This window comes from Pleurodeles waltl, chromosome 3_1, assembly GCF_031143425.1.
Source record: "Pleurodeles waltl isolate 20211129_DDA chromosome 3_1, aPleWal1.hap1.20221129, whole genome shotgun sequence".
NCBI classification, from domain to species: Eukaryota; Metazoa; Chordata; class Amphibia; order Caudata; family Salamandridae; genus Pleurodeles; species Pleurodeles waltl.
Window position 1 is genome coordinate 478,962,405 of NC_090440.1, and position 26,292 is coordinate 478,988,696.

General features: G+C 42.8%; 1 protein-coding gene across 1 annotated transcript in view; it reads left to right on the forward strand.

Moving 5' to 3' along the window:
- ST8SIA2 (ST8 alpha-N-acetyl-neuraminide alpha-2,8-sialyltransferase 2) overlaps positions 1-26,059 on the forward strand; it is a 355,862-nt gene extending 329,803 nt beyond the window's left edge. The window contains exon 6 of the mRNA XM_069222746.1: positions 25,300-26,059. Within this exon, the coding sequence (XP_069078847.1) occupies positions 25,300-25,585 (286 nt within the window). The 3' untranslated portion in view covers positions 25,586-26,059. The remainder of the gene's footprint in view (positions 1-25,299) is intronic.
- Positions 26,060-26,292: the final 233 nt, after the last annotated feature.

The window sequence follows — 26,292 nt, forward strand, 5'->3', positions numbered from 1 at the left end:
GGTTTCTGGTGTGGTTGGTCAGTTGGGTTATTGCCCTAGTTCCTAGGGCCACCAGGAGTTGTTCCAAGAGGTGGTATTGTTGCTGAAGATCAGCACTTCTGTTTTGTCCATGTTGGTCTTCAGGCAGTTGCCTTTCATACAGTTGGTGATGCTCATTATATACTGTGGAAGTTGTTTTTTGAGTGTTGGCTGGATCCCCTGAGACCAAGAGAATGAACTCAGTGTTGTCTGCGTAGGGTATGTTTAGTGCTTGGGATCTGACGATGTTGGCCAAGGGGGTCATGTAGGTGTTGAAGAGGGTGGGACTGAGGGAGGATCCTTGAGGGATGACGCAGATGATGTCCTTGGGTACAGAGGTGAATTTAGGTAGCCAGACCTTCTGCGTTCTTCTAGTGATGAAGGAGGAGATCCACTTGAGGGCGTTTCCTTGGTACCAATATGATGCAGTCTTCTGATCAGGCTGTGATGAGATACAGTGTCAAAGGCTGCTGAGAGGTCGAGGAAGATGAGAGTCTCTGTTTCTTCATGGTCAAGAAAGGCTCTGATGTCAATGGTGGCTGCAATCAAGGCAGTTTTGCTGCTGTGATTAGCACAGAATCCAGATTGGGAGGTCTCTAGGAGAAGGTTCATCCTGCTCCAGATATTATGTGAGTTGTCGGTTGATGGCTTTTTCCAGGACTGGTGGGAAAAGGGAGATGGGGCAGTACTTTCTGAGTTTGCTCGGGTCAGCAGATGGTTTCCTGAGGAGTGGTTTGACTTCTACATGTTTTCAGTCTTTGGGGAAAGTGGCGATGGCAAGTGAGGTGTTGAAGAGGGTGGTGAGCTCACTGCTGATCCTATGGCTTCTGAGGCTGAAAATGTGTTGTGGGCAGGAGTCCGTAGGGGCCCTTAGTGAGTGAACTTTAATATTGTGTTGTTGTCTTAGTGTATGAGCTGGTCCCAAGAGGTAAAACAGTGATCCGTGCTGATTTCGGAGAATGCATGAAAGTGAAGAAAGTCTGAGGCTTGGGCTGAGGTTCGAAGTTCTTATAGATGGTGGTGTGCTTGTTGTGGAAGCAGTCGGCAAGTCTGTCACATAGTTCTTGGGAGGGAGGATGCTGTTTCTGTGGCTGGAGAGTTGGCAAACTCTCTGATGAGACTGAAGAGCTCTTTTCTGTGGTTGGAACTGGATTTGAAGCAGTAAACTAGGTCTTTCCTCTTTGTCTTTCTCAGTAGCCAGTAGTTGACGTTCAGGGAGGTTTTGAAGGTGGTCCTGTCTGAGGTGTCCTTGCTTGTGCTCCGTCTTCTTTCCAGTTGCTTGCAGTGGGATTTTGCTGTTCTTAGTCCCTCATTTTCACTGAGGGAATTCCAAGAAAAAGGGCAGAATAATAATATTACCGCTACTACTACTACTACTACCACTACAACTATTAATAATAATAATAATAATCATCATCATCATCATCATCATGATAACAGTACAGTCAAGGTGAATTCAAAATAAAATGGCTGGTTGTCAGACAAAGGTAATCATAACAAATATTTTGGCAATTGTTTGTGCTCTTGACATATACAGATGCTGGTTTGGCTAGGAAAAATATCAGCAGTTGACAGTGGCAATACATATTTTAATGCTGGAATCATAATCAGTGCTACTGAATCCACCCCGTAGCCCTAAATATATCTCTATTTATTAATATATTTCTTAAATGTTTGTGCTCTGTGGCTCTGCCTTTCAGTTATTGGACTGGTTCATTAAACGTTTGTCTTCTAAAAAAGAAACAGTTCAATCGTATAATAGTATTTAACATTATCATCTTCTGCACATCACTGCTTCACTTTTTGAAACGAAGGCTGCATTTTGTTCTAGGTACCTTTGCTTACCCTTTACTCTTTACTCATCATTTGTTCTTAGTAGCTATATTTTGTGTGTTCTCCTACATTCTACTTTTTTTGTGCTGATTCAAGACATCATCTTTATCAATCAATCAATCAATCATGGATTTGTAAAGCGTGGACCACCCATAAGGTCTCAAGGCGCTGAATATTAACAACGTTTTTGCAGTTCCTATATTAAATTCTAAATGTTTCACTCTTTTTTTTTAAATGAAGGTGTGTTGAAACACTGTTACTCTATTATTATCATGATTTCATTGTAGCCATTTTATTAGGTGTGTCTGTTACATGCTATTCTGTATCTTAAGTACCATTGTTGTAAGTAGGAGCATGTGCATTACAGCCCCTTTTCTATTAGAAAAGTGCACCAGCAACAGTTGTTTGGGCTAAGAATAAATGCAATATGTTATACTTGTAATTACATCTATTGTACATTTTAAATGCCAGCTTCTTTACATTCTGGCACTGTTGAGACAGAACTGTCCCTTTTAGGGTGTGTGGGCATGTTCTTCTTGCCCTAAGTAACATGCGATGTGTGTATATCTGGTATCCTTACTTTTTCTTTACACCCTGGTGTCACACTAATTTAAGAATGTGTGCAGAGGCACAGGCTTGTCCCTGACTATGAGTTGTCTTGTACCAGTTCTGTAACCATTAGGAGCACACCAAGTATGCCCTTGTTGTTGGTAGTGGACTACTGTCCCTGTTGTGTTTTTAATACATACAGCAGCAGCATACCATGGTTAAAATAATTAATTTGACCAGATCTTTTTATCTGTGCCACTCCAGGTAAGGCCTACTGACCTATCTGTGTACCATTCTACTTCTATGTGCTTGCCAACACCCTTGTACTAAATCCCTCTGAGCATTTTAGGGTGTTTATGTGTGTAGCCAGTGTCACACATGCATGGTGTGGAAGTGACCCAGAGTAATGCAGGCCAATGGGATCCACTTTAGATGCCCCTGGCCAGGACTAGCACAAGGCAGAAACTGAGGTCTGTGCTTCCATACAGTGGAAGTGTATTTCTTTAATTCCGGAAGCTGAGAGGAGTTGATGCAGTCACTGAGGTGAGGAAAGTGGAAACAGGGCTGCCTTTTAAAATTCTATGAACATTTTGGTTAGCCAGGGGCAGCTGATTAGTCTTCTAGTATAATGCAGTTTGGTGGAAGATAGGGGTGCGGAGTCGGATTGCAAACTCCATTTCTGAAAGGTGAGGAAGCCTCAAGATGAGTCTGGCCCGTTGTCTCTCCCTGAATACTCATTCAATTAGGCTGATGATAGCCAGGTGCAGAACCTCACACTTCTATTTGCTTCTTTTATGAATGTTCCAGCATGGAGACATCCCCCTTGAGCTTGTTGTGAACAGCCTCCATCCAAAAGGCTATGTCTGGTCTGCTCTGAATAGGACAATTCAGAATTCCAACCTAGGCATGTCCTTGTGTCAGCTGGTTACTTTGGGCTCCTTCGCCTAGTCAACATTTTTATGTTTGGACTCTTTTTCAGAGCATAGAATCTCTCAGCATGACAAGGTTGCAGGCTGTATCTAATGATGAGTTCAATGAATCAGGATACCTTCTTGTGGTGGTCCCTCTGAAATTGATGTATTGCTGCAGAGAACCTCATAACAGGAGAAACCTTTTTCTTCAGCTCAGCAAAGTCACGCCTTTGGCAGAGCTGTTAGGTGCCCATTGGACCTCAGGAACAGCACTTGGTGGTCAACCCTCACTCTAGTAGAGGCCCCCAGCAGCAGGCAATTTAGGGAAAAGACCTCTTGCATATTGTGGCAGGAGGTCAGCCAACTGATGATTGCATTCCATTTCTTGGCCCTGAGTACAAGTGGGTGCAGGCCAGCTCTTCATGCCTCTTCACAGAATTCAAATAATAGATGCAGTCCATTGTCTGTTCTTCCACAGGTCCAAAAAGTATTGAGGAGGGTGCTTGGGGTGCCACATTTATGGTTGGCACTAGCTAGAGGTTAGTGGTGACTCCTACCTCCTCTCTCACTAGTGGGATAAAAGTTACCAGGGGCATTCATACCCACTTTTGAAGCAGTACCTCATTGCCCTACTGTTAAGAATCCCACAGTGCATTTTGCTCCCAAAATCTAAAATACAGGAACCCTGTCTCCCTTGTGCAGAGCCAACAACTTCATATCACGCTCCAGCTATCTCTTACCAACAGTCATTTCTCCGATCACTAACACCACTACACTGCCTACCGATCTTCCCACATGGTCAGTACAATGGATTGTTTAGCTCTGAGGTGCTAACTCATCTGGAATGAGGGACCAATCATCTGCCAGCCAGGTCTCTGTGATCATATGGAGACTTATTGCTGAATGAGATTAAGTATGTCCAGTACTCAATTTGTAAAAGAATGAGTGCTAGCGACCAAAGCTCTACCCAGAAGCTGATGGCCAGTGCAATTAAACATGACTACACCTAATGCCAAGGGTACATAGCCCTAAATCCACCTCATGCCTCTTTAATCCACTGACAGACACACCCTTTGTGACTTCTTTTCGCGTCTTTCAGTTCCGCTGTCTTTCCGCCTGTGTGTTTTTCCTTCTCTTGTTCTCTGATGCTGAAAAAGTAGTATGGCTTACTTCGGGAAGTCCGATCATGCACGACTATAGTTTTAGAGGCAACTAGAATGTCAGTGCCTATGCATGGTGTCGTCCAGGCACAGAAAGGTGCAGGTGGGCTTGTCATAGGCTGTGTAGCCTTAGTACAGCTGACTTTTACTAGGGGTCAGATGCCTGGCACATTACTTCAACTGGTCCTGCACAGAAAAGCTTTTACATCCGAACAGATTTAGTTTCAAACTGCTAATATTAATTTTATATTCTGCCTTTCGCTTTTATATTAGTGTTCTGTTATTCAGAAACCACCTCTTTGTCTCTTTTTAAAGTTGTATTGTGGTAATGAGACCACAGTGGTCTATAGAAGACCCTGCATTGACAGACATGGAGTAAAGTATTCCTGCAAAGAACAACAAAATAATTTAATAAAATGCATTTCGTTCAACCAAGAAATACTGGTATGAGGCACTAAAATGCTACAAAACCATGCATGCCATGGATATGTCCTATTAAGCATCTCATCCATCATGTTTGCTGTGAATAATAGGTTTTTACTTTCACCCAATTTAATGGAACTCAGTACACAGCAGTTATTTGGTCTGATGTTTAAGAGTTACATTTTCAACTCGGAAGTTGGGCAAAGAAGCATTCCTGTCTCCCACTCAACCATAAAGTAAAATAACACTGAATACAAGTATGACAGTGGAAAGACTGTGGAAAATGTGCATGAAAAACTAGTATTATGATTACTTAGAAGACCATGTACTGAGGCAGATACCTAAAAATATAGGTCATATAAAGTGGATGTTGTTGGGTTGTATGTATGTTCGACTGCCATGCACCATGTGCTGATGTATGAGCCACAGCCATGTGCACAGCCCTGTGATTTCCACAATGGAATGTCAGGGGGAAAAGGTTCTGGAATGGGGGAATGGAGTTGGGAGTTAATCGGAGATTGGAGAAGTGCCCGGGCACTGTCTATACCATCTCTCCGGTCCTGCTGTCAGTAAATAAAAATATTTATAACTTACCTGGAAGTCTGCAACTTATTATTGGCGACTAGTATCCTTGACAGCAGGAAGTCCCACTCGTAATCATAGAGCACCGCAAATTGCTGTTGGTATTGCACAATGTCATCTGTCGAGTGACCACTTGAAGTTTGGCTGCATCGTTGGTGTGAGTTACCGTACGGATTGGAGTGACTTCCAGACTTGGCTCCATCGTTGGATGCTGTTGGTCTATCCCACTCGTAGCCACACATGGGTCTAGCCCGAGAATTGCCAGCATGTCTGTATTGCGGAGGTGCCTCATTGTGCACAGCTGTATGGAGAAAGTAGTGGAAGGGAGCGGCATTAAAGGTACAATACATTTAGTGTATTATGGCTTCAACAATCTTTGGCTTCCCTGAGCCCCCATCGGCCTTCGGCTGCGCGAGCCTTGTTGTCATCAACTGCCTATCAAAGAAAACACCATGCAACCATGTATGACATGTGGACTGTGGCCATCTTGGATCAGGCAACATTTGACAAGCAACAACCTTACACGCGTACACCACATCATTCGGTGATAGTCTCGCCACTTTGAGCCTCTATTACACAATTCAAGGATATAATCATAAGGGCCAACTTCAAGGGTATAACAATAAAGTGTGTTCATTGCACCCTGTGATATGCACCCATAAAGTATTACATTTAAAAAAAGGTTACATCAGTGCACACAGCTGCCATCTTCATTTGGGTCAGCTTCAAGGATATACCAATATAGTGTGTTCATCGTGCTCGGTGATACTCACACCCTAAGCAATGTATTTTTAATTTCAGCCATCAGTGTGGTGAATTCTATTGCATCCCAAGTGACATATGAACAAATTTAAAGCAGCACAACTTTTGTGATGTGCACACTCAGAGTGGAAGTCTGACTTTTGTTATTCACTCTGTTTTTCTGCCATTGCATAGCACGCAATTGAGTGGAACTGACATTTAGTACATTTTAATAGTGGTTTAGTGACTGATTAGTGGTGATTAGTGGTTTGACATCTTGACATTCACCATGCAGCAGTCAATTGCACCTCCTCCTGCTTTTGTGCCTAATCCGACGAATTGGGAGCAATGGAAGGAAGGTTTTGAGACATATCTGGATGCCCTCAAAAGAGAATCGTTCACACACAAGAAAAAGTTTGCATCATTACAGAGACCATAAAATCTTAAAACACATTCCCAGAGACGTAGTAATTATGGGGGGATGGTGAAGGTGATGGAGTTGATGAATATGCTTCAGCCTTTAATTCCTAGCATGTAAGCTTTAAAGCATGTAGGAATGTTACCTAGAAAGACTTACATTTTACAAAACAGTACAAGAGCCAGGAGAGTCTGCATCTAGTTATGTAGGTGTGTTACATATGCTTGCAATGTCGTGTGAATATAAAACTTTGAAGAGGAGATGATTAAGGACCAATTAGTGGAGAAGACTAATAATAGAACAATGCAGTAAGCCTTATTAATCACCCAAACCTAGCATTACAAAAAGCCCAGGAGACAGCTACCAGGATTGGGAGCACCACTTCATATATGGAACAAATGTCGGTGTCTGAAACAAAGTCACAATCACAAGGTGTGTTAGCCATTAGAAGTAAGCATAAAAAGAACAAGAAAAAGGATGAACATGAGAGAGCCAACAAAAGTGATAAGGACGACAAGAAGCTTTTATTCAAATGCTTGGAGTGCTACAGATATGGCAGCATGCCTTAACTAGGCAATGCCAAAGTGCATGAAAAAGGGACACTTTGTGAGGGTGTGCAGGTCATCAGGGAAAGTGGGTGCAAGCAAAGTGCAGAGAATTGAGTATAACAAGCTGGATGAAGAGAGCACTTTATCTACTGAAGAAGACAAAGTCTTTGCTATTACTGGATCAGATTTGAACACTCATGAGGAGGATGTTAGGGGAGCAAAGGGTCAAGGAACAAAAATACCTTTCAAGTTTGTGAAAATTCCAATTGTGCATCAATAATAAAATTTCTACAATCCATTTTTGCCAGGGAAGGGATTCCTGATGAGATTTTGACTGACAATGGATGTCAATTCAGATCTGCACAGTTTGAAGAATTTTTAAAGTTCATGGACATAAAACACACCAAGATGTCCCTCTATCACCCAAGGAGTAGGCCTCATTGAGTTATTACACTGAGTGGTAAAGGCAAAAGCCAGTGGATTGAATTGTAAAGTAGAACTGAAGAAGTTGTTTTGGGCTGTGAGCAGCACTGCAAATGCTGATATGGATGTTTCTCCTTTTATAGTGTTAAGAGGACGTGTTCCAGCTTCCAAAATGTTGAGAGCATGGAAGGGCACATTTGAAGTGCCAAAGGAGAAAACTGAGGAGGTAGAAAGGCAGAGAGTACAGGCACAAAGTAAATATGTTCAAACAAAGATGAAACAAGGTGTCCGAGAACTGAGGGTAATGGTAGGTGACCATGTAAGAGTAAACTGCTCCAGAATCGTTATTAAAGGAGAGTCAACATTTTCAGAGCCTAAGAGAGTGGTAGAAGCGAGGAAGAGTGCAGTGGAACTAGAAGATGGAAAGTGGTGGAACAAGAACAAGATTGTCTTGTCTTATTGGCACCAAACTAATGTGGAGCAAGAAAGGGTGGAGCACAAGTGGGAAAACTTTAAAGAGTGGCACGTTCACCGTCATCCAGGGTAATTAGATTGCCCAAGAGATTCAGGGATTACATTATGTAATTCATCATTCTATTGTTTTGTGTATGACCAGTAAGTATTACTTCGCATGAAACAAGCTTATGTTTTTTCATTAATTTTAGAGCACCCTGTGTGTCCATCATATTGACAATTTGCTTAATTTCTAAATGTTATGTCATGCATTAAGTTGTCACAACACTTTATTATGCATATACAAGTTTAATTAATTCATTAATTTTTGTTGTAAAGGGGGAAGTTGTGTTAGGTTACATGTATGTTCCACTGTCACGCGCCACACACTGATGTGTGTTCCACTGCCACATGCTGTGTTTACAATGAGCAAGGAATATCAGGGTGAAAATATTCTGGAACAGGGAGCAGGGTTGGCAGTTGAGAGGATATTGGAACGGTGAATGGGCTCTGCGTATACCATCTCTCCCCTCCTGCTGTCAGTAACTAAAAATACTTACAACCTACATGGATGTCTGCAACTTAATAGATGTCACATCTACATCTAAACTCTCTTTCTTGCCTACAACACCCCCTAGTGATTTCATTGGAGACTTGATTATGAGAATCCAATTGTTCTTGAAACATTAAGGGGCATATTTAAGAAAAGTGGTGCTGCACATAGCGCAGCACCACTTTTCTAGTGCCCCTTATCGCTCCCCTAACGCCACCATGTGTGCGCCATATTTAAAATATGGTGTACCATGGCAGTAGTTAGGGAATTAGCATCAGAATGTTTTACGCTAGTCCGGCCCTTTGCATTGTAAGCAATGGAAGCCTCCTTTTAACGCATGCTCTGAGCAGGCATTAAAAGTGGTGGAAAAAATGCCGCAGGGAAATCTCTTAGATTTCGTTTCGCCATTTTTTGCCCCCCCTAATGTGGGAACGCCCCCTTTGCATACATTATGCCTGGTACAGGCATAATGTAGTGCAAAGGGTACAAAGTGGCGCAATGCAAGTATTGCACCACTTTGTAAATATGGCGTGGCGTTTTTGGCCTTCTAACGCCACACTAGCATAAAAAAATGATACTAATGTGGCATTGGAATGGTGCGAAGGGCTCTAACATATGCCCTTAAATTTGGTCAAGAGTCTGAAATATTTTACTGTAGCTGTTGGTTCTTAGGGTCTCCAAAGAGAAAAGCACGAAAGATAAACTTGTGCTAAGAGTTGGACCCTCTGTGCTGCAAAGAGTAATTTCAGTCTCTGTGGGCTAATTGCAGTTTCATTGCTGCAATGATTTAAAAATGTTTGTTAAAAAAATATAGTGGCACGCCATCAGGGCCATGTGATGTGACGTTTTTAAAACGTCATGAGAGGTCAAGAGACATGTAATGTCAGTTCCTTTACTCTCTGGCTTTGGTCAAATGACTGGTGGAAAATCGAGCACACGTGGATCTACTTTAACCAGAATTGATGGTGAAACAGCCTGTTAAATAGGGAACGTGGCTATTATTATAAATGGAGGTTTTTTTCTCACGCGATGTAGCATATTGGGAAACTGCTGTTCATAACAGTGACAGTCACATTTTGAAATGTAAATGTCGGCTGTACCTGGATCACAAAATTTGCTTCGCTTGCCAGCTGGATTTGTTCCTTCATACTTTTAATCAAGTAGGGATTAAAGATTTACGACTAAAAATAGAAATATGTTGCAAATATGATCTGCAATCCAAGGAGGACAGTGAACTACATGAATAAATCATCCACCCTTAGAGACGATAACAATGTTATCAATCAAGCTGAATGTCATTTAAACCTGCATAATATTCAGTGAGCCAAGCAGGTGAAGATGATTTCGGGCTCAAAGTATATCATCATGGACTGAAAGAACAGGACCAGCACTTTCATGGAGATGGCAGAAACCTGGCTGCTCCTAAAGCTCTTCTTTAATTTTTAATGCATTTTTAAAATTTGCACATGGTTACCACCAAATTGTATTTGGTGGTAATTGCGATTCCTTAATGCCCAATTCGCATTAGGGAAAAGCTTGATACATTTGCTTAAGAAATCGCAAATAAGGATTCCTTATTTGTGATTTCTTATTTAGATTATCACAATTTGCGATTATCTAAATGGGATTGCAATTTTAAGGAATCGTTATTTTAGCAAGTGCTTAAAATTGCATAGCGAATGCCTTTCATACATACTGAAAGGAATTTTTGCATTCGCAAACGGCCGTCCACACCATTTGCGAATACAAAAAGCTTTGATACATCTGGCCCAAAGTGCCATATTTAGACATCCCCATCAGTAAGGCGGGGGTATCTGTGCCTTCGGTGGAGCCATTATTGTGGTGGCTCCATTGAAGTCACAGATTATTTTCTGAAAACAAATCCGAAGTGGGAGTTTATTTTCAGAAATTAAAAAGCACAATGGCCCTGATGGGCAGGGAGTGTTATCCCTGCATCTGGTTGCACTGTGCATTTTCCCTACCTAGCAGCCAGCTTTGCAGTGCGGCCGCAGGTAGAAAAATCAAATGATGGTTGCCCTGCCCTTGATAAAATCGACTGGACGCCACAGAGACCTGACAGCCATGTAGCAAACAAGTCAACAGATCAAAGGTTTCTGCCAGAAGAACGATTTAAGCCTCTGCTAATGTAAACGGATTGCTTACAACAGCTCTCAATAAAGCAGGGAAAACACATGTTTAGTGTAAACAAGAGCACTGCTGATGGATGGCAGTGCTCCCGCTATGCCCAACCATAATTAACCCCTTAGTTTTGTTGACCTTGATAGGAGAGAAAGTTGAGTTGGCCAGCTATTATTTAAACTTGTGATGTGCAGATTACAACAGATGTCAGAAGTGAGTATTTAATCACTAACTCATTTAATCACTAATGGCCTGATTTAGATCTTGGCGGATGGAATACTGTCACGGATATCCTGTCCACTGTATTTTGAACTCCATTTAATATAATGGGATTATAATATGGCAGACAGGATATCTATCACATTTGTGATGGAGCATTCCCCTCAACCAAGATCTAAATCAGGCCCTAAGTCATTTTTTGCACCACTTTACTAATTTAGCAAAATAATGCTATTTTTATTAAACACAGTGCCAAATGTGAGTAAGGGAGGGTTTGTAAGAGGGCGTGTAGACCGGCAGTTGAATAGTTTAGTAAAGAGCAGATATCTCAACAAGTAAGTATGTGCAGTGCTTAATTTGTGAAAATAAAAAGTGGAAGGGTCCATCTCAGGAGGCCACTTCTGCTTGCAGCCCCCTTTGCTGCTGTCAGTGCTGACAGTTAACAGTAACAACACAACCAATAACTGTCATACTTCTACAAGTGTTACAATTCCAGGCTCTCAAAGCCAAAAGAATGGCTTTGGAAGCAGGTATTAGTCATTCATAGTGTATATTTAATGAATTGCCAATTCTCGTGCTTGTCTCTAAATGAAACAAACAGCTGCACCATATGGCAGACCGTCATAAGTGCCGGTGCTGACAATTAAGTGCTGGTAACGACCGCCGGAAACCACTGGCTCAAATTAAGCCTTGAGCATGTGATAGATAATTCGTCAACTCGTAGACAAGTGAATTAGCTGGTATGCTGTGACAAAAGTAAACTTTTTTGCAGCATGAGATTGTTAGAGATTCTCATGCTATTCATTATTCATGTGCCTAGTACTATGGTCTAGAATTGTAATCGTTTTTTAAAATGGAAAAAATGTTGTATGTGTCGACCATTATCATATTTATGATGAAGCTCTACTATAATATCAATCAAAAGTAGTACCTGTGAATCATTTTCAAATGTTTTCTTAACACTGCAGTGTTCCAGATGAAGGCGGAAGCTGAAGTAAAAAACAAAGAACATATGTGAAGTGAGGTCAAAGATAAGTAGGAGAAACTGAAGGTTTTGAGAGGCATTTCAGGGGCAGTCCTATGATAATAACTCATTATCTGGCAATTATTAAGGGTTTTGCAGCAAATTAGAGTACAGACTATGTGCAAGACTCTAATTGGCTGTGTGCTCCATGTCCAGGAAGTAGCCACTGAATCGACCATTTCATTCATAACTAGTGTTTGCTGTGCTTCGGAATCATGCCCTGAGATCACGACTCACTGCATGGGGAGAATTAGAGTTATGTAGAGTCTCAAACTTGCCCTGCATCAATTGTTTGAATGGGGAATTTCAACTTTAAAAGCTGACCTATGCCTAGCACTATATTATGTGGTAGCATGGAACTTTTTGGTGGGGCAATTATGCATTTCATGCAGATTATCTATAGTGATGCCTTAAATCTTCTTTTAATTAAACACCAACTTTTTACTTCTGATGTTTCTGTCAATTCACTAGCACCAAGGCCAGTTTACATTGTCAGGAGTTGTTCTAGTACCATCGACTTTTTGTTGTTTTTATCTGACATGAATGGAATTGGTACAAACTGGGTTACTGGTTGACTGGGTTTGAGCCCGGGTCAAGCACCAACCACAGACTCTAGTCATGGTAAGGCACAAGCAAATCCTAGTCAGGGTAAAGCACGAGCAAATTAACCTGTGCTCAACACACTTGTAGCTAGGCACAGAACACAGAGCAGTCAGACTTAACACCACACAAAAAGATTTCCACACCAAGTCAAATAAATAAAGCTTAATTTCATACAACAAGACCAAAACATCAAAACGTTTTTAGGGAAAATAGCACCAAAAGGCGTAAAGACCTAACTGTGTTTATCTGGTCGTGCTGGACCAGAGCAAAGTCACAAGCTCTGGCCAACGACCAATGGAACATGGGCCTGGCTCCAAGGACCCAGTTAGGCCTGCTGAACAAAAGTACCTTTGATCCTGGTCTGTGGAGCGATGCATCCATTCATGTACGTCAAAGATGTGCAGGGGAGCTGAGGCGAAATGTGGTGAGGCTGCACTGCGAGGTCCTGCTGCGTCAACATCGAGGATCACGTCAACAGGGCTTGTGATGCAATTTCCGGTATCTAGGCTGGAGCACGTAGTTGAGGCAATGCGTCGCTTCCAAGGAGCTGCGAGGCTGCAATGGAGAGTACTGCATTGTTGTCAAGGCTGCCATCAAAGTGAAGAGAGAAGCGAGGGCCTGTGTCGAGGGTGTGTCGTGCAGTGGTGGTTTCAAAGGCGATGCGGTTGTCCCGGCGATGCAAGTCTTTTACAATGGGTCCAATCCACACAGCATCAGAGATGTGTCAGTTCTGCTTGGGTTGCACCACTCAGCAGAGGATGTGTTGGTTCAGCTGGTACCAAAGAGGCTGAAAAAGCACCTTAAACGAACTTCCAAAGGTCCAATATTGGGATGGCACTACTTGGCAGGGTAGACTCACAGATGGCAGAGTCCAGGTGCACTTGATTGTTGGAAACCTGTTATGTCCCTGAGGCTTCAGATTAGAAGACCGGCCAACTAACTCCTTGGAGTCACTCTGGGTTCTGGGTTCAAGTGATGTAGGTCCAGTCCTTCTCATACAGGCAAGAGGACAGCAGGCAGTAGGTTAGGACTGCATGGCAACAGTTCCTTCAGAGCAGCAGGGTAACACAGAGGCAGTCCTTGCAGCAGCACATCAGTCCTTCTTCCTGGCAGAGTATCCACAGGTCCCGAAGTGTACTGAAGTGGTGGTGTATGTGTTCCTTCTTTTGAACATTATTGTATCTTTGAAGGGGGGAGAAGCTTCTAAGGGAATGCCTTTGAAGGACATAGATGCCCTTCCTTCACTGCCCTGCCTCCAGACTCTCTACTAGGGGTATGCAGCCCTTTGTGTGAACACAGCCTATTCAGGTATGAGTGAAGCTGGGCCCGGCTCCTTGCTCCGATCCTGCCTGTGATGGCCATTCAGTGACACTAACCTCCCATTGAATGTGGCTGTCTAGGAGGAATACACAAAGCCCAAATGCCAACTACCCCTAGCCATGTGACCAGAGACAGCCTGCAGGTACCAAATGCTAAGGCAAGAAAATGCCAACTTTCTAAAAGTGTCATTTTCAGAATTGTAATTACAAATCTGACTTCACCATGAGTTAAGATTTTAAATTGGGATTCCAGAGACACCAAACATGGTCCAGTGATTTCTTCCCATTTGTTACCATTTAGTAATTACACTTATAAAATATAATTTGGCAACTTCAATGGTATCCTATGAGAGAGATAGGCCATACAGTAGTGGGCAACTATGGTAAGAGTTTTTCACTACCAGGAAATGTAAAACTTAAAAGTACATGCCCAAATTTTTAAATACACTGTACTCTACCCTTGAGGTTGTTCAGAGCCTATCTTAGGGGTGACATATGTATTAAAAAGGAAGGTTTGGGCCTGGCAAAATGTTTACTTGCCAGGTCGAAATGGCAGGTTAAACTGCACACACAGGCTTTGCAATGGCAAATTTGAGACATGGTTAAAAAGCTACTTAAATGGGTTGTACAATCACTGCTGGCAGTGTTGGACCTGGCTCTTTTTGCAGGGTCATCCCCAAACATGTTGCCCTCTTCCTCCTATTTTTTATGACCTCTTGTTGTTGGCTCTAGGACTCTGAGCACTTTATCACTGCTGATCACTTTATCACTGCTAAAGTGCAGGTGCTCTCCCTTCTAAAATTGGTATGATTGGCTTATGCCTAATTGGTACATTTAATTTACCTATAAGTCCCCTGTGCATGGGTATCTCTATACCCAAGGCCTGTAAATTAAATGCTACTAGTGGATTTGCAATGCTGCTTTTGCCACCCACAGAAGTAGCCTTTCAAACCTGTCTCAAGCCTGCTAGCACAGGGCTCGCATGCGCAGTTTAATAATAATAATAATAAGCTTTATTTGGTCATTGAGGCCATCAAAGCATAAAAAAATACAATAATAACAAGATATAAGAACAAGCAAAAAGATAAAAATAACTTAATATCACAATGTACATATACATGGTTTAAAACATGACAGTAAAAATACAACCCGTTCTTCATACCTTCTAAATCCTAAAAAGTATTACATGTAATAAAAAATGTATTTCAGTGAGTGATGTTGTATACGCCAGGCTGTCGCAAGGAACTTGCTGACAGCATGGCTAACATTTATGGAAGTATCACTCTTTAAGATCCTAATAGCTGTAAAACATTGTCTCAAAACCAGTTTTCGGCAAGTTGCACAGATCCATTTTGCTCTGGGAGTTGTATAGGCAGGGCAAAAGAACATAAAATGTTCAATAGTTTCTGTGCAAACAAGACAAGCTGGGCAGAGATCTGTAGAAGAAGACCCACCCCAATTCTTAGTTAGAGATAACAACGGGAGGCTTCCAAAACGGAAACGTGCGTAAAGACCCTTCCCCAGCAGGTCAGGAATCAGGTCAAGATATTGTTCAAACTGGGGGTACCACTTGAAATCGATAAACAGATTGGTCAATCTACCATAGGATGTGCAACGGACCAGATCACTCTTTATATGGGACCAATATACTGTCTTTAGAAGAGTCTTGTCAGCTCTCTCCAAGTTGTGTGGCTCTTCCCAAAACCTTCTTAAACCCAGAACAGAGAACCAATTAGATACATGCATGACCCAGGGTATGGTAGCTGCTCCTGGCCTCCTAAGAATATACAGTACTGAATCTCTATATACAATAAGTTCCGGAACAGTCCAAATCCTTACCCAATATAACAAGGGTCTTACGGCTATCAAATTGGATATACGATTAAAGCCTAGGTCCAAAAACACAAGGATCAGAGGAGTACTCTAGGGGCATGCAAGTAGGGCCCTGGCAAAGTTGTTTTCACCTACTGCTAATCTTTTGCTCTCAGAGTGTCGGTGTATTGTTTGATCTATGAGGAGTAGCATAGGCATGTTTGGTATGATGAGAAATGCTGCTTACCTGTGTAGGTTGATTTTTAATTACCATTATAGAAATGCCACTTCTAGAAAGTGAGCCTTTCTCTGTGCGTATGGCTCCGGTGTTTTGCAGCTCGACTCCAATCCATGTCTGGGGCAGAGTGACAGCTGAGCTTTGTGCATACTTTTCAGACAGCCTGTACATAGGGAGGGTGGAGGTGTCACAGAGGTGTATCTGCATATTGAATGGTCTTCCTGGGCTGAGAGAAGGGGAGGCGAGCACACCTGCATTTGTAAAGGCTATGCCCAGGACTCACTCAAAGGGCTCGTTTACCCCCAACTGATGCCTGGAGCCTGTGCTGGAGGAAAGAGGGGACACTTCTAGGAACAGTTGGAACTGGTTAGAATCTCTTCTCTCCCTCTTTGTGGAAGCTTGTGCAAAACTGGATGTTTCCCCTGTGAGGAGAGACATTCTTGAACAACTAAAATGGACACAGAATGCTGCTGGAGGGACTCACCAGGAACCGCCTTGGACTGCTGCCATTGTGGTGACCTGTGACCTGCTGGGTCCCTAGGAGGAACTGCCACTGACTGCAACTCTTTGTGCTGGCCTGCTTAGGCCCTACTGCCCTGTGCTACCTTTGATTGTCCCCAGGGGTTGGGTGCTGAGGTACCTGTTTCCTGTGCTAGCAGAGTGCTGCATTCTCTACTTCCCAAGTGTGATGGAAGCATTGTGGGCTACCTGCTTAAAGCACAGTGCTATATTTGAATGCTCCTGTGTTGGAGCATAGCGCATGAGGAGCGCTTTTCTTTATTTGTTGAAGTGCATTGGAACGCTTTTCTCAATCTCCCCGAGGAAGTATTCGCTTCCGCAACTCGAGTGGTTCTAGCGTGTCCAAAATGTGCCCTGTGGCATGCCCCCGGGGCACGGGAGAGCGGAGTATGGAGCGATTGTGCTCTGTGTAGTGCTCACGGGGCAAGGAGCACGGAGAGGAGTGCCCCCGGGGCACAGGCTGACACCATTTACCGCAAAATCACTTCTGCAGCCCGGGACGCTTGTGCACCAAGTCCGGTGCAGGCTTGTGGAGGAACAGCCGCCCCAGGGCCCGAGACGCTGGAGAAGCATGCTTTGGTGGAGATGTGTGGTCCTCCGAGGTGCGAAAGGCTGCAAGAGCCTCTCTCCTCTTACTGGGCAGCAAGGAAGCCTCAACGGAGGCCCTGCCCATCAGAGAGGTTGTGCACAGTGCCCCCAGGAGAGGAGGGGTCACCCCAAGAGCAGGACGTGGGGAGGAGAATTTAAGTCCCTCTTCCCCGGTTGCTGTGTTATGAGCGTGAACACTCCAAACGTTCTTTGAGACCAGCTGGTCGTGGCCTCCGGGGACCATCAGGGCAATTTGAGCCCTTTTGTGGCATACATTTCTCTGTGGGGAGAGACCTCCAGAGGATAGGAGGGGGTGCCTGCTGCCCCCCCTCACCCATGATCAGACCGCTTGCTGGGTGGGAGGGAGACCTTCACTGAGGCCCCATCCCACAAACATGGCTCTGGGGACACCCCTGTGCACTGAAGGAGCATGGGAGTCCCACCACTGGGTCTCAGGGACTTGAACTATGAGAAAGTAGAGAATGCTTCACGGGCATTCCTGGTGTTCCAATGACATTTGTGCAGTGTAAAGTTAACTGTACATTTCAGGATACTGTTTTGACCTTGTTGGTAATGTGTTTTCCATGATATGTGCAGTGTTGATGTTATGGTGATTTTTGCACAATATGATTGCTACCGTGTACATAATGCTGTTTGATCTTGTAGGTGACATATCTATTTCATGATATTTGCATTTCTAGTGACATTGTTTTCCTGACTGCTGCTTACGTTGCAGAATAACCAGTAACCTTTGTGTTTTATGTGACTACAGCTAACGTTTAGCAGAGTATTAGTAACTGTGTAGTGTTCTGACAACTGCTTGGGTAGCAGAGTATTATTGACATGTTGTGTTTGGTCTAATGATGTTTTGTACAATACAGTTAATTTTTACATAACTTGGTGTTGTGTTTCCTTTGTGCTGGGGGTGGTGCGTCACGGGTGTTGTGTGAGTTGTGCAATTGCCTCTGGGATAAGCCTGATTGCTCGTGCCAAGCTGCCAAGGGGGTGAGCAGGGGTTATCTTGGGTGTGAAGCTCCTTCGCCCTGACTAGAGTGGGTGGGTTCTGCCTGGCTTAGGTGCATACCCTAGCTAACCAAAAACCCAATTTCTAACAGGCAGCATTTAATTTACAGACTCTGGGCACAGTTGGTGCACTTTACTAGGGACTTACAAGTAAATTAAATATGTCAATTGTGGATAAGACAATGTTACCATGTTTTAGGGAAAGAGCACAAGCACTTTAGCATGGTAAAGAGTGCAGAGTACTAAGGCCAGCAAAAACAATGTCAGCAAAAACGGGAGATATGAAGGCAACAAGTTAGGTAAAAACCATGCCAATGATACCAGGTCTAACAGGGTTCTTTTGAGATTTTCAAGATTTCAGCAATATTTTTAGCGATCATAATTGTTTGCTGGATTTTGTTATCGTGCAGGTTGATTCTCTAAGCACCTATATTATATACCATTTCCACTGGTGGTTGGGAGAAATAGGGGAATTTTGATGTAGTGTTACCATAGTTCACTCATTGACTGGTCTGTTGAAATTTAAAAAGGCATAGTTCTTTAGCTGTCTGAGTGACGTGGCAGACACAGGGGACGTTGTTCATTCATTATTAGCAGCTAGTGCCCAAAACCCCTACAGCATGATATGATGAATGTGAAAGAGGACAGATTTGACTCATCATACGAAGAGGAGCTTTATGCAGAAAAAGCATCCCACATATGGTTTTAGTTATGTATCTTGTGGTTAAATGGACTATTGCATCCTTCTCCAACAATATGTATTTGACATCATAGTCACATGTTCATATTCTGGCAGGTCCTCTCAGCCTTTCATCCTTCTGAGGTAAAAAAAAAGAATGACTACAGTTGAGTAACAATATATAGCTATTATTCACTACGAAGATGCCTGTAGAGGTGAATGTGTGCATTACAAATACATGTGATATGCTCTTGATAGGACCACTGCAAATTATTGATTCCACCTTAAGTCTCTTTTTTCCACCACACTACAGTTGGTGTCTCTTTATCTCACTCTTGTAGGATCTTTTTCATTCCTGGAGCATTGTTTTCCGTCCTTTCTCATCCTTTTTCGTGCTGCTTTGGCTGTCCATCACTCGCTATGGATCGCCGCCTGTAGCTGGAAAATTACTCCTAGTCTGGAAACATTAGCCTATTACTTGCAGTCTGTGTTCAGAAACAGAAGACCAGTTAAGTAGTATGTGGCTCAGACAATGGAATTTCAAAGGTGCCGCAATGTTTGTAGCATCTAATCAACTTCACCAAGCAAAACATAAAGGTACAGTTACATGGATTATGTAATGTACTTAGGTACTCTTCAAAGAGGGTGGTAAATAGGTGGAGGGTACGCCAGAACATTATCCATTGAGGATAAAGCAGATACGCTGGCTTCCTTTAAAAAGGCAGGGCATCTTTACAGCAAAGCATCTCACAACAGCAAAAAGGAAATGCTTTATATTTACAAAACAGTATTGTATTGCCTCAATTCTTATTAAAGACATGATATTTGGCATGGAGTCCTTAAGAACTTAAGAAAATATGAAATGTTCTACAACTTGTAACCACATGCCCCCTCCCCCACTCTTTTAATACCGTAAGAGATATTTACACTATCTCTTTCAGTTTTTATTTTTACTCGTCAATCAGGGATACAAATATACATGAATAATAGTATAGAAATATAATGATAACTCTCTGCATTCGCACTACAAGAGGCAGATGAAGGGTATGAAGTTAGAGAACAATCCATATTTGTGGCCACCCAAAGAGTAGCATAATCCAAGTGCATAATACCGCAGTGCATATTTGAGTCATCCCAGCCCACTGACCCGTTTTTATGAGTATCAGGGTTGGCAAAGTGTATTATACAGTAACAATGAAATGGCTCCCCCACTGCAAAACAGTATTTTCCTTGTTTGTGACATTCAGCATCCACTTGAAATGAGCAGGGGCAGTGCTTAATTTGTAAATAAAGAGGTGCCGGTGCCCAGAGCCCTCCTCTTAAACACGCGGCTGCTTCAATTAAATATGTGAACAGGAATATTGTGGCAGCGTAATCCTGAAGCCATTTCGGGCCCCTTCAATCCATATAGAGCCACTCCCTGTTCCCTTCAGCTCACTCTTGCAGCTGTTTTCTCCCTTTGTGACGCTTTTTTGTATTTTTCTTCCTCCGTCTTTCCCATATGTGTCTTTGGTTCGCAGAACAGCAAGCTCCGGCCCTCAAAAATAAGTGCTGGTGCTCAGCACCGGAAACAACAAGCACAAATTAAGCACTGAGCAGGGGGCTTATCGAGCCATGAGGCCAGCCGAGGGAGCTGAGACACATGGCTTACAAGATCGTAGTTTACCATGTTCTTGAAGTGAATACTCGCCATGGATTCCAGCATGGGAGAGTTGCAGATGTTACCCCTGGAAAAAAGGCCTCTCAAAATTCTAGGGCCCTATCATGAAAAGTTGCGCTGCCGTACAGAGCATAGCAACTGTTCGTGAGTATTTCTTTAACCCAATATTTCTTCAAGCTAGAGCATGATCAGGGGCATATCTGAAGCAATGAACAGGGTTTGGGTCTTTCGGTTTTTGGGCTATACTGTCTGAAAATCATACATTATCAAATGAATGCAAGTGCATAAGAACAGGTGCTCCTCTCTGCTCTGAGCCAACACAACTGTTCCCGATACGGTCCCACAGTGCATCAAACTGATTTTAACATTTTTTCTATGTGCTTTTCTGACTAAGCACCCCTTCTTTTCAGATTTTCCATCAAAGTGCATATCTCTGCAAAGATCAATTCCAGAGTCCCTCTATTTGCTTGCACATTTCAACTCCAGATCTCCCTTATGCCGATGTCACTCCCAGGTCAAACATCAGTCAGGTAAATATCTTCCAATGCTAACGTAAACTCCTGCAGATCTCCCTAGCAGGGGACATCACTCACTACAGATTTATCTCCCATATGCCATCTACCCCTAAAGGTAACTTTTTCAAGGCACATGACCTACACACCTGCTACTTGGGTAACATTATTCCCTGTGGGCAGATAATCATAATGCAGATATGATCTGCAGGTTTCTCTTCCCAAGCGCATCTCACCACAACGGATCTCTATCACAGGTCACATCTCACATCCTATTCTTTATCTCTATTTCGGCAGAGCTCCTTTAACATGATTTCTCCTCTTTCCAGCTAAATATGGCATCTTCTGCTTCCTCTTTCCTACTTCTCTGTTTCTACACCTAAGTTCTCTTCTATCCAATGCTGCACTGCCCCTCTTTTCAAATATATAGTGCTTAATTCCCTGTACTCTGTCCCCTTATGTACTGTACTACAGCATCATCCCATTTTTCATTTAATATCTTCCTTCTTTATTCCTACTCTAACTAGATGTACTTTTATATGAAAAAAAGAACACTTTTCCTGTCCAAGAACCACTACCATAGGCTTCTTAAGGCATGTTTCTAGGTAGTACCGACCTATCTCAGCGGAGCAGTAGAATGCTTTGTAGAGAACTATTTATTATACTAGCAATGTTTCGATCATCACTCGCTGTTCTTAGAACAGAATTCTACATTTCCGTCTGCCATCAACTTGAGATCAGATTACAGAAACCAGGATGTAATAGGGGGTGAAAGTGTTTTAATATGGCCGACTGGACAGTGCATTATAAAGTTAGTTTTTATATGAATTTGGTTACACTCGACATGTTTACAGTGTGCGGTAAAAGCCTATACAGTACATTATAAAGCTGATTTTTGTCTAAATGAGTTTAAATTGCACATACTAACGGTGCGAGGCAAGAAGATATACAATATCATTTTTTTTGTCTAAATTTGTTTAAATTGCACATATTTCTAGTGTGCGATAAGATGATATATAGTATATTTTAAAGCTGGGTTTTGTCTAAATGTGTTTAGATTTTATGTATTTACAGCCTGGGGCAGGAGGATATAATCCAAAACTAAGCACGTTGTGATCAAATGACTTAAATATTGAATGTACTCGGGTTTCCAGGCTAGGAATCGGGAGTGTAGCCACGACAACATGTCAAATATTCTCATGAAAGGCTTGGAATTTCCACCTTTATTTATGATAATGAAAGCCTACTGTCTCCAGCAGGCCATCATCACCGTGTCACAAGCCAAAGAATGGAAAACAACTGAGCCAGCCTCTCGCATGCGAATCAGAGAGTTGCCAGCTAAACAATATGCACCACAGCTGGACTAAAACGTGTATGTCTTATACACTAGGGAATTCTGCATTTTTAATTATGTATGATATACGCAGAGCAAATCTTCTTAAATAACCCCGTACGTTCACTTTCAATCCTCACGAAAAAGCAGCTTCAAACACAATGAATTATGCAAAAAGGAAAAATACCTAGACAGATCCAGGCCTCATTTTAACGGACATAAATGAATAACAATAGAAAGATTGGGTAGAAGAAACAAGCAATAGAATTTTGACAAGCACGGCGAGCATGTCTAATTCCCGGGTTCAGGGGTTTTCAAACTGTGGCCTCGTATGAGATCCTCCCAGAGGGAGGGTGATGGGAAGGATGAAGGAGTGTTCAAAGTGGTGGAATGCTGAAGCATGAAGGATATTTGAAGCTACATCAAAAACGTCACAGGTGTCTCCGAAAACCAATCACATTTTAATCATGTACTTGGCAAAATCTCCTTTGTATGAAACAGAAACCGAGCATTGTTAAAATGTAAAATATACAACTGTAAGCAAATAGAAGGGAAAATTGCATATAAATACAATTTTATATACTGGATTTAGCGTTAGAATGTAAAGCTAGACAGAGTGGAGTTTTAGGATTTTACCTTTAAGATAGCACCGTCTGATTTCATTTGAAATTTATGGCTTCCTTGCAATGTTTAACTGTAATCAACTGAAATCATTGATTATTATTTTTTGTTTACATTTATTGTTTGTAACTACAGACAAGCCCACGCTACAACACCCCTTTAGCATGGTCTCAATATTTAACTATTCTTTTAATCTTTATGACGTGCTATATTGTCTTGCTGTGCAGTCTTTAAGACTACTTCACATGAGTGGATCTCAGCTTGATCAGGTTTAAAGGCCACTGCCTCATTGAACTGTGACAGAAAACAATAGCTGGCTTGCTGTGGCACATAGGCTTTCTTTTTGAGTCTGGCAGTCTTGAGACCGCCAGACTCGCAGTGGCGGTCGGACCGCTGCAGTCGTGGCGGTCGGACCGCCACATTAGGGCTGTGGCAAAGCCGCAACGGTCAGACCTCTGACACCGCCAAGTTTCCGGCAGCCCGGCGGTCCCGGCGGTTGTTATCTGCCAGGGCAGCCCTGCAAGCAGCACTGCCCACCGGATTATGAGTCCCCATACCACCAGCCTTTTCATGATGGTTCCAACGCCATAGAAAGGCTGGCGGAATTGGGGCTTTGGGGCCCCCTGGGGGACCCGACACTGCCTATGAACTTGGCATGGGCAGTGCAGGGGCCCCCATGCACAGCCCCGTCGCGCATTCCACTGCCCGAATTACGGGCAGTGGAATGCGTGATGGGTGCTGCTGCACCCGCCGCACCACCACTTTGCGAGCCGGCTGCAATGATATGGCCCTGCTGTTTCCGCCCGCCAGCCCTGCTTTTTCCACCCGCCGGCCCTGCCGTGAACTCCAAATAGGGCTGGCAGTGTTTTGGACCACACAGGCGGTCTCTCGGCGGTATGAGTTAGGTGGGCGACTTTGCCATCTGCCAAACTCATAATGAGGGCCATAGTGTCTGAACTACTAAAGGCAGCTCACAAACTAGCTTGCACAAATTGTGCACCGACCCGTGTTTTAAATATATTAATTTTGCAACCACCGAATGAACAAATTAGTACAATAGACATAAACAAGAGGTTCCAAAATCTTCTGCCTCATCAACATTAGTGACACAAGAGACAATTTAGACCCCCTTGAGAATGGCTACGAACACATTGATGGAGGCTTCTGTCGGGCTGCAGAATTTTACCCCTTTGTTCAAAATCTCTCCTTGGGAATTATGTTTTAATGCAGCCTGTGTCAATAACAAAACTCGTGCTAGTTTAAAACACGAGTTGCTGAGCAATAAAACAATGGGGTGAGCATGCAGTGATCCCTTCGATCCTTGTCTGTGCCTACCAAGGCAATTCACAATGCAGAAGGTATCTCACAGGGATTCCGTTCCATTTGCGAATGAGATATCATCCCCAGTTCTGTGTCGGCAACTTATCAATGGTTTATGAGTCCAGAGGCATCCACAAACCATTGATACATTGCTTCCAAATCACAAACAAGAGAAAGACACTCCTTTCACACCCCTCCTTTTTTGCTATTCGAAAGAGATCGCTGGACATGGAGACACCGGACCATAATGGATTAGTGGCTTGATTGCACCTTTTACAAGGTCAAAACCACACAATAAAAATTAGTGCTAGGTATAGTCAAGCCAATTTAAAATAACTTTCCGTAAATGAGCGATGACAGCAGTTCCACTAAATGGATGAGTTGGCAGAACAACGAGGATGATATGTAATGACAGGGCATCTTTCCTTCTATCGTAATTACAGATCGAGAACAATAACTTCGCAGGAATCTTGTTTCCATAAATTGAGATATCACTTTCAATGTAGACGCAAAGCCTGATGTCTTTCCTTTCATTGATTATTCAGCTGTAAATTGGCTTAAGTTAATCTCTCACCCCTTGACTTCCAGATGCCGTCCTTAATTACCAGTGAGGGTATCTTTGCACTCTGTACTTGGGCTTTCCATCATGATGCTTTGGTGACTGCTATCAGAGTATGGTCTGCAGAAAGCAAATCTAATCCAATTTAATCTGTTATCTGACTGCACAGGTTCAAAGACAAACTTACAAGTTTCTTGTTAACTCTCTTCACTTTGATGCTATCATTTCTCGGACCATGACATTTATATGACATTATGTCATTACTTACTGTGAGTTAGAAATAATACCATGAAAGCAGAGCATGGAGCTTAGCATCACTCCATGCTGTCATGCACAATGCAGTGGTCAGGCAGTGAAATGGAAGCTGTAGCCATTCAGTCTACAAATAAAGGGGTTTTGTTAATCTCTCGAACTCTGATTATCAGCATGGTTCACTAAAGAAGGCAGGCATGTAAGATGGTTAGTGTCTGTGTGTCTCTGCGTGCTGAACGAATAACACTTCTTTTCATTCCCCTGCAGGTATTGGTTGACTAACAAAGTCCACATCAAAAGACCAACCACCGGACTGCTCATGTACACCTTGGCAACACGCTTCTGCAACAGAATCCACTTGTATGGGTTTTGGCCCTTTCCAAGAGACCAAAATCAAAAATTTGTCAAGTACCACTACTACGACAGCCTGAAGTACGGATATACGTCCCATGCCAGCCCACATGCAATGCCTCTGGAGTTTAACGCCCTGAAAACTCTGCATCAGCAGGGGGCTCTAAAACTTACGGTTGAGGAATGTAAGGAAACGACATAACATTTACTATTCTGTTGGATCAAAGATGAGAGGACAAGGTGACACAACGGATTGCGCACTTCATTTTCCAGATTTGTAAGTGCTAATCCCCCAATGACGGTGCACATCTACGTGCTGTATCTGCAGGCTCGGGAGCTCTTTAGTGTTCCACCATATCTCTTCCGAAGGTGGTGCCTCCCATCAGAGGAACAGCAAGGGACTGCTGAGAGTTTCATATTTCCCTGGGCTAAGACCTTGAAAATGACGCTCGCAGTCATGGGGAACTATCTGCTTTGTAATTTTGACTCGACAAAACGTCTGTCCAAGATGAAGTTCGTACTGCTAGGCAGCGTGGATTGATTTGCAATTTTCATGGAATAAAGGCACTGAAGGGTTTTTAAATAAAATGTGACTTCTCTTTGTAGAGCAATCTCTGCCTCAACTCTGAGGTAACTGACAACAAGTATTTAATAAAAAAATCATTATAAAATCGCAGCGTGCTGTCAGCAATGCAATTAATATGTGATCAATCTGGTACTTTACCATAACATTAGGTTGGTAACACGAGCATGCCTTAAAATAAGTGAAGAGGTCCAAATGTTTTCTTAGCAGCCCGTCGCCGGTGCTTCCAAATGCCTGTAATGTTGAATTCCAAGGCTGCCTAGTATTGATTCCACTTTATGCATCTTTCTTCTACCACTGCACACATCCTGTCTCTTATTTCACCC